Source organism: Atractosteus spatula, chromosome 2 (genome assembly GCF_055471065.1).
Source record: "Atractosteus spatula isolate fAtrSpa1 chromosome 2, fAtrSpa1.hap1, whole genome shotgun sequence".
NCBI lineage: Eukaryota > Metazoa > Chordata > Actinopteri > Semionotiformes > Lepisosteidae > Atractosteus > Atractosteus spatula.
Genome location: NC_142707.1, coordinates 9,490,274 through 9,499,372, shown reverse-complemented (window position 1 = coordinate 9,499,372; position 9,099 = coordinate 9,490,274). Strand labels below are relative to the sequence as shown.

At 43.6% G+C, this 9,099-nt stretch overlaps 1 protein-coding gene across 1 annotated transcript; it reads right to left on the bottom strand.

Moving 5' to 3' along the window:
* Positions 1-573: 573 nt before the first annotated feature.
* snrnp27 (small nuclear ribonucleoprotein 27 (U4/U6.U5)) lies at positions 574-8,783 on the bottom strand. The gene is made up of 6 exons (XM_088933275.1): positions 8,610-8,783; positions 6,635-6,764; positions 5,483-5,589; positions 4,766-4,845; positions 4,366-4,430; positions 574-1,911 (listed from the first exon to the last, which is right to left on the bottom strand). Exons 1-6 carry the CDS (start codon positions 8,641-8,643, stop codon positions 1,857-1,859), a joined length of 471 nt encoding a protein of 156 aa, XP_088789401.1. The 5' UTR covers positions 8,644-8,783; the 3' UTR covers positions 574-1,856.
* Positions 8,784-9,099: the final 316 nt, after the last annotated feature.

The window sequence follows — 9,099 nt, the reverse complement described above, 5'->3', positions numbered from 1 at the left end:
ACAGGAGGAAGAGCCAGTTTAATACTCCTCCTCCTCCACATTAATGAAAAAAAAAGTCATTGCATAACACCTGCAGCCTACGAAACGGTTGAATATGTTCTGATCACTAAGCGAGGAAAGCAAAAACGACGATAACATTTAAAAAGGATGCCATGATAAACGAATCGCAACGGATGTTTTAACATTCTCCATCTGCGTCTCAGAACAGCAAACCCTTTCCTGGCCTGTCTTGAGCCCCGCAGACAGCAGGTGTTCTCCGGAGTACCGTGCTTCACACTGGGTATGAAATCCGGCGGAAACCGTGTTCTGTTCCCACCTCAGGTTGTACAAAACCCGAGGTGCGTTTGTGTAGGCGTCTGTAAACGCACGTCAAGACAGTCCTTAGTTGCTTAACTCAATACGGTTTTTCACGGACAGGGATAAAACCTGTAAAATGAAGGCCAACTTTAAATAGACATCAGTTTAACGGACATTATAAGGTTGATCATTTTGTATTCAGATGTTTTTAGTAGTACACGATGTCCAATGTCATCTCAAAAACGTTTAGAGCACAACAAAATAAAAAACAGGGTGGGCACTTTCATTTTTTTATTTAAATACAAAGACTGGATATCATGAAGTCAACATACTGTACATGGAGACAGGGTTTGTACTCGCATACATGATGTTAAAAGCAATATAATAACAGTAAACGCCTATTTAAAAGAAATGTGAGGTGCGATCAGGATCCCCTGGGAATGGTCCTGGAGTGAAAACCACACTGAGAACAGATCAGAGCTGCTGCAGGACAATGGTGAGGCAGTGTTTCACAAGTAGAAGTACACTGGAAGGGACGAGGGGCTGACGCCTCTCACCTGCGGACACCCACATCACTCCTTAGGGGCAAAGAGATTCGGGAAACTTCAGCTCAGCCCTCACTGCTAAGACTAAAGCCAGGCTTGTACAATGTGTAATGAACTGCCCCAATAATGTGACATTCACAAAATATCAAACACTGACTAAAAAATGGGTTATGTGCACTAAACTAAAAAGGTGCACAACTCAATTCCCCATTTCTGAAATGGAGCAATTATCTTCTATCCTCCATGCAACACATGCTCCACACAGGACACCACTCAGGAAGGGTTTTCAGTGCCAGTTCAAAGCATGGGAAAGTGTTCAATGTAAGAGTTAGAGGTAGTGCCCTGGCTCGGCACCCGAGACCCCATCACCCATGTTTCACCAGCACTGAAGGAACAGAAAACAACGATGGACAATTACTGAGCTACATCAAAACACACCTGCAGTAGCCTACAAAGCTGTAACTGTTCAGCTCACGTCAAAGAAACGGCACCATTTTCTCAAGTGTGGCATTACATTTCAGCACTAAACACTGGCCAAAATACACAAAGTGTCACAGGACCGTGCAACGCAGCAAGCTCTCTTTAAAGGGATGTTTGTGTCAGGTTGTCATGTTCAGCAGCAGCTCTGGGACTGTGCAGTTTGACCTCCAATTCTTTTGGCCCTTCGATACTTCTGGATTATGTCGGTGCTGGAAGAATGGGGTTGGCTTCTGCAAACTTACCATAGTCAACTTCTGCAGAGGAAGACTTATTTTTCTATTTCTGTCAACCTCTTTAGTACACTACATCAATATCATGTTTTATATTACTTACGTTAGCTAGCACCCTTGCCAGCACCCAGGCCATCACATTCCACTTTAACACAAACTGAGATTTCCATAAATTAATCACGCATTTATATTTCTATGTGTTTCACAGAAATATTGAAATACAGAACTGGCTAGCTGAACAATGGCTTCAAAGCAGGAAACAATGTCCGTGACCTTGTTATATTCAGTCCTCCTCTTCTCTTCTTCAAGCAATGAAATCCAGGGGTCTGTTAAATCCACCTTTTCGGTTCATGTATTGCCTAAAAAAAAAAAGATTACATCACTCCCCCCTCCTCTAGCACATTACATCATTTTCCACCAATGGTATTCCTGCTCTCCCTGCAATGGAACACCTGCTGATTAGAGGACATTCCAGAGCTGTGCGATTGGTTGCTGATCAAGCTGCCTCTCTCTCAATCCCCCTTCACCTCACACTGCCTCCCTCTATCAACCTGTTCACACACATGGCACATCCACAGCACAGCCCTGGAAAAAACAAACCAGGCCTTGCCGCACCCTGGGTAGGAAATCCAGAGGGGCCGAGGAAAACCGGATGAGGCTAAAATGTTAGGGACTCATTTTCGTTCTGCCCTGGTTGGATTTTAAACACAGAAGCAAGGCATTGTGTCCTGCGAATGACTTGCGAGCAGTTCTGAAATTGCATTTTGCCATTCAGTGGTGAATATTCACAACACTGCAGTGCTGCATTAGGGATGAAGACAACGTGCAAGAGCAGGCCCACCCACTGGTGTTTCAGCAAGTTCGAAACAGTACCAGGAGGCTGTCCTAAAAAGTATTAACCCAGATTCCAAAGAACAGAATGGTACAATTACAAACAGAAGAACAAATAGAAAACAAACCTATTTTAAACATGCACTACAAAATGAAGATATGTTACACAATCACTCGAATTCATTAGAAAATGACAAAAAACAAGTTTTGTGAAGTGAAAGACTGTGAGAAGGGAAGTGTGGAATGGCATAAACCCAGCAGTGGGATTCAGTAAATCTTCCACCTTCCAGCTCACAACAGGAAGCCCATTTAGCGGAACGGTTTCTCAGCATCTCTGACTGGTGTAGAAATGTTACCCTGGTCCTATATTGGGTGCATCCTCCACTTTCTGTCTCCTCTCCTTTATTATTGTACTCTGAATTATGAACTCATAATTCCAAGTTGTGTTGCAGTTCTCAGTAACTCCTGCAGTGGTTAACTCTGTTTCACATAGCGGTATTACCCACAGTTATAATGTAATTAATAATTGTGTTACTTAAACCTGCAGATTAATCAGCAACAACTCCCACCACTGTTTCAATCCACGTTTCTAGCAATAACCATGATGTTAATTACCATTAGGAAATGGAAAAGAGCTATATATTACAGGTGTTTACGCATTTTGTAACAAATGTTTTTACTTTGATGTCCAAATCATTTTTGGCCAAACAGGTTAACTGTTGCCTGACAATTATGTTCTAGATGTTATTTGTCCGCATGTTTTAGTCCAACACCAATGGTAAGTGAGCAGCTGTGAACCCTCAGAACAAAGAGAGAAAAATGCAAATTTGTATCCTACAATCATAGAGCAGACTGAACATTGTCAGGTGGGTCAGCGTAACCCTTTCCACTCCGGATGGAAATAAGATACAGCTATGACTCTCTCGCAACTAGACCTGCACCTGGAAAGACAAAGCTGTGGTGCTGCACCTCATTTGAAAATAGAGCCCTGAAGAAATAAAAATCCGCTGTGCATTACTGAAATTTCAGCACGGCACGTTAGGTAGTAGAAAGGTAGTAGTTCAGGTGGGTAGCTGCGTCAGCATGCGTAGGCTGCAAAGGAACAAGTAATAGGTTTATTCCATGCTGAAAAAGAAGAAAGTACACAACGTTTCGGCCGTGGAGCCTTCTTCAGGTGTGAGAGAGACAGGGCAGTAGGCACAGGTAAAGTAGCGGGAGAACAAAGGCTGGGAGGGAGGAGGAGTGAGAGGAGACCGCTTCAGAGAACACGTCAGGGCTGTGAAGATTAAAGATCTCTCCAAGCCCATTGTTTCTCATTTCACCTCTGACGGCCACGACCACTCTAATCTCTCCGTCTGTGTTCTCAAAGACGGTTTTCCGAACTCATACATCAGAAAGACCACCGAAACCAAAATCATTCTGCAGCCAGGATCACACATTCTCCCTTCTCTTAACGACAGACTACTGTTCTTTTAAATTTTCTCCATTCATTGGAAGTTTCATTTCACACCTCTTGATTGGCCTCTCTTTCTGTCCCCTGCTCCCACCTCTCACTCCTCCTCCCTCCCAGCCTTTGTTCTCCCGCTACATTACCTTTGCCTACTGCCCTGTCTCTCTCACACCTGAAGAAGGCTCCACGGTCGAAACGTTGTGTTCTCTTTCTTCTTTTTCAGCATGGAATAAACCTATTACTTGTTCCTTTGCAGTCTAGAAAGGTATCCTATTTCACATTAAAAATCAGGTTAAAGAACAAACACACAAGCACTACTGCAATAACTCAAGTGTGAACCTTGAGGTTTCAAGAATGTTCCTTAAGTCCCCCTGTTGCTAAAATCTATCTCATTGTAGCATATATGATGGATACTGGGAATTGTGGAGATTGCATTGGCGAAGTCTGTATATAGTTCCTTATTGCTTTTAGAGAACACCTGAAACATAGAGTAAGATGTAAGAGACAATGCACATATCAAGGAGAGACTAACCTGTATTTTCTCTTCTGGGAGACATTAACAGCATATGCATTGACAGAACCGTCCATCTTCTTTCCCTGTGAAAGCACCACAAACATCACTGTCAAAACCAGTTTATCCATGACCTGCCATGAAGCAAACACTAGAAACTCAGCACTTGAGAGACACCTGGTGGTGACATATGGGATTGCAGGAGTCTTTTCTCTGCTGCTTCTCAGGTGAAGGCTATACTAATCAGGTCCAATCTTATTATTTTTTAATTTATGGATAATAAAAATAATAAAATAAATTTTGAACTTTTTACATTTTTGGTTAAATGGGACTCAGTTAACAATAGTTGCAGAGCTATCTCACACATTAGACCCCTGCAGGTGTGTCTGGCCCGGACTGAAGTCTGAGTTTGCTTTCTTACCTTGGTGGAATCAAAGGTGCTGAAGCCCATGAGCTTCATCATCTCAATTTCCTCCTCTGTCTTCCCCTGCATGTCCTCCTCTGAAACACATGGTAACGTTAGCATCGGAACTACACATAAAACACAATCTATTCCCTCAATCACAGAAATTCAAGAATTTTATTTTTTTGCCCTTCCAATCTGTAAATGATGGTTGTATTGTGGTGGCTCACCCTCTAAATCAGAGGAAAAAAAAGTATCCTGCCATGTTTTCCTCTGGATTACCCACTTATTGTGCAGAGTGTAACTCATCACTTCTCCACAGAGCACTCAGCCCTGATTGGAGGAGTGCTGCCTTAGACGTCACCACATAACTCAGGCACTCATCCAAGTCACGGATACCCTGCTCCAGTCCACCCAAACCCTGCGACGCCCATGAGGCGTGTATTCCGATGCAATGCTATATTTCCAATTCAGAAGCTTAAACTCATGTATTTTCTTTCATTTTTATAATAATTTTATATGCATGGCCGATTAATAATTATATTTATTGCAGATGCTAGGTTTTATCTCTACCTACTCTAGGAAACGAAGTGGTATTCACCATCTGCCGCTCACAAATCTATAGTACGCGCCGAAGGGTTTTTCACGTTGCAGAAATGTACAGCGTCACTGTGAACACCACACCACCGCTGCACTTAACCTGTTAACCTGTCACAATAGCCTTTTGCTTCTCACCGGAAATCTGATGCTCTTTCACATCTTTGATGTCCTTCTTGTCATCCTCGCGTCTGTCCTTCTGTCTCGTAGGAGAGAGAGAGGAAGACCTGTGGCGTCTTGGGGATCTGCAGTGAAGACAGACAGGAGAAACCTGGAGTGTGATGAAAATCTCAGAGGTGCACAGGGGAAGCTGCGTGCTTGAGAAATGTTGAGAAATGTTTCGCAAACTATGGAAGGCAAGGATGAGCAGTAGCATTTGTTGCTATGATCAGGTATGCAGAGGGCTAGAGAATCTGGAGCTATTAAAACCTGATCTAGAAAACTCCAGGAGTCGAATTTGGCATGTAATCTTAGTTTTTGTAAAAAGAAGCAGTAGTGACCTCAGTCTAGTAGTTGCATCTAGGGAATAACATTCTCATTAGACTTCTTTTTCCAATCTGAATTCCTCAATGATCTTGCATTTCATAACCACAAATCTGGAATCAGCAACTATTAAGTTGCTGCAACCTCAGCACAGAGAATTGAAACATGTGCCTGCTCCCCTGATAAGCCCACCTGAGTGACGGCAATGCTTTTATGAGTTCCACAGTGTTGCACAGGACACTTAGAAACAATTACAGGAGAGCAGAGCATCTATCCATAAATCCACTTACTCCAACTGAGGGTCGAGGAGGAGCCAGAGCATATTCTGGCAAATAACTGGCGCAAGGCAGGTTACACTCTGGGCAGGACGCCAGTGCATTGCAGGGCACACACAGACATATACACTCACAACCAATTTTCCCATAAGCTCATTAATCTACTATGCCTTTAGACTGCGGGAGGAAACCAAAGCACCCAGAGGAAATGCATGTGAACAGGAGGAGACCATGCAAACTCCATGCAGATAGCACCCCAGGTCTGGAATTGAACCCAGGACCCCAGCGCGGCGAGGCACCAGTGCTAACCACTGCACCAGCGCGGAGCAGCACATCTGCTTGTTGAAATTAGTGGAAGTATGCAAGTGTCTAGCTGACTCCAGGGGGTCACTGGAGTGTGTAAATAAGAGGCAGTCCTGGCCAATTCAAGCCCCCTGCCAGGGCTCAGCCTTCTTTATAGAGTCACAGGAGGACCAACTCTCTAAGAGTCCCATATATTAAAACCACGTGTCCAAACCTAGCGTGAGCTCACCTGGAACGCCGCCTGTGTGGGGACCGCGAGCGGCTCCGCCTCCTCTCCCGGTCACGTGACCTGGAGCGCTCCCTCTCCCGCCGCCGCCTCTCGCGCTCCCGCGAGGTGGACCGGGAGCGACGCCTCTCTGCTGCGGAGGACACAGCCAACACACCGGTCAAGCAGTGCTGAAGGCCGGAAGCACGAGCCTTCTTCACAGAACACAGGCAGCAATGCTCAATCAGGTTTTAACAATAAAACAATTATGAAGCGTACACATGAATTTAAGAACCTTTGTATCTAATCATGCTCTGTATAGCAAATACACTATGCCAAATACCTTAGCTTCTAATGTCATGATTTCACGCCAATATAAACAATTTGGCATATTTCTGCTGTGCTGGGCATGATTAGTTGCAAAGGCTCTTGAATTTGCATAAATGAACACCACGATATCATGTCACAAGCGATAAAGAATCGTGTAAATCATGGTCATGCCTATAGGGCAGGACAGTGAGGCAGTGGTCAGCACTGCTGCTTCGCAATGCTGGGGCCCCAGATTCAATACCTGTCCTGGGGTGCTGTCTGAGTGGAGTTTGCATGTCCTCCTCATGCTCACTTGGGATTCCTCCCACAGTCTATAAAATAGTGGTAGGTTAATTGGTGTCTGGGAGAACTGGCCCTGATGTGAAAGTGTGAGTGTCTGTGTGCCCTGCGATGGACTGGTGTCCCATCCAGGGTGTACCCCACCTTGCGCCCTTTGCTAGCTGGCTCCCTGCGACCCTGAATTCGAAGAAGTGGTTAGAAAGTGGATGGATGGGTCATGCCTTCTGCTTATTACTGACCAACAACGTTAATTCATTGGCTTTATACAGCAGCTTTCACCCAAGAAGGAGCTATGGAGAGCTTGCACAGAACTCTAATCACTAATTCTAGGACGCAAGTTCTAAGACACTTTTTGATCAATTGAGCCTACAACTATATCACCTGCCTGCCAGTACCTGGATGGGAGACCTCCTGGGAAAGCTAAGGTTGCTGCTGGAAGAGGTGTTAGTGGGACCAGTAGGTTGTGCTCACCCTGCAGTCTGTGTGGGTCCTAATGTCCCATTGTAGTGATAGGGACACCACTGTAAAAAGGTGCCATCCTTCAGATGAGATGTAAAACTCTCCGTGGTCATTAAAGTTCACGGGGCAATTCTTGAAAAGAGTAAGAGTGTTAACCTGGCCAAATTTCCCATTGGCCTTTACCAGTCACAGTCTCCTAATAATCCCCTTCTCTGTACTGGTTTCATCACCCTGTTCTCCTCCCCACTGGCAGCTGGCGTGTGGAGAGTGTACTGGCGCCATGTACTGTCGTATGTAGTGTAAGTAGTGTCGAATGGAGTGTCCAGAAAAGCGCTATGTACTAGTAGCAGCAGAATTAGTATTCACGGCACAGCGGTGGTGACACGTTTTACTGCTAAATAAATCAGATGCATTGAACAAGATGCTACGCAGACGTACTTTTTATATTAATCAAATAAAATTACTGAAATACACGACTAAGGTTTAGACTTAAATTAAAAATACAATCAGTCAACATGAAATAAAAAACACGGCTTATAGTGAAATCATCATTTGTAATTACCAAATTCGCCTTACATTATTTTCTATTCCGATATTTACAATTTCCACACTAAAAGTACATTTAATAAGTTTATAAATGACTAAATAGAGAAATTTCTTACAAGGACTTTTTTTTAATTTTGTGTAAGCAAACCACAAAGTGATAACTTTTAAAAGTAATGTTTTTCCTGTTGATAAAATAATTGATCAAATTAAATTCAGTAAATTATTTAAGCTTTTTTCATATAAAAACTTCGGAGAGTGAATAATTGCGAACAGGACATGAACATATATCGAAATTTAATTTCAAACCATAAATGCGGTGTGTGTTACAGTTCCTGTTGTTTACGTGAATTCTTCTACGGTTTTGATTACGATTCTTCACACTCACCTCGTCTGGGAGATCGACTCCTGCTTCTCCCCATGGTTTCAACAGGTCCCACCGGACTTTTTCAGGTGAAAAACACCAGTAACTTTCTCAGATAGGAGTCGAAAACAAATTTAGCAATCTACAGAAAACGCTAGAAACACGATCCAGTGCAACCGCTAAAAGAATCCGTGTTCCAACAATGCGAGTACATAGGTTCCCCACTCTGTGATTTCTGTTTCCTGCGTTGCTATAGCGCCCCCTCTTGTTTGGAGGCCATTAGTGATCACTATAATCACCAGAGAACATTTTTCATAGAGCTAATTATTTTGGAGGTGCAAGCTACTGTACATAGAGCTTGTATGTTCTCCCTGTATATGTTTGCCCCCCACAGTCCGAAGACTGTAGGTAACTGATTTCTGTGAAAATTGATCTTGGTGTAAGTGTGCGCGCGTTTGTGCGATACCCTTGGTTATTATTAAAGATAGAAACCGGGGACGACTCTTCAAAAAAG

Excerpts from the sequence above, each read along its gene's own strand:
- snrnp27 (XM_088933275.1), bottom strand. The coding sequence starts at position 8,643 with ATGGGGAGAAGCAGGAGTCGATCTCCCAGACGAG. Across the intron at positions 5,590-6,634 it reads CCACACAGGCGGCGTTCCAG|ATCCCCAAGACGCCACAGGT; the intron begins GTGAGCTCACGC and ends TCTTCACTGCAG. Across the intron at positions 4,431-4,765 it reads GCACCTTTGATTCCACCAAG|GGAAAGAAGATGGACGGTTC; the intron begins GTAAGAAAGCAA and ends GTGCTTTCACAG.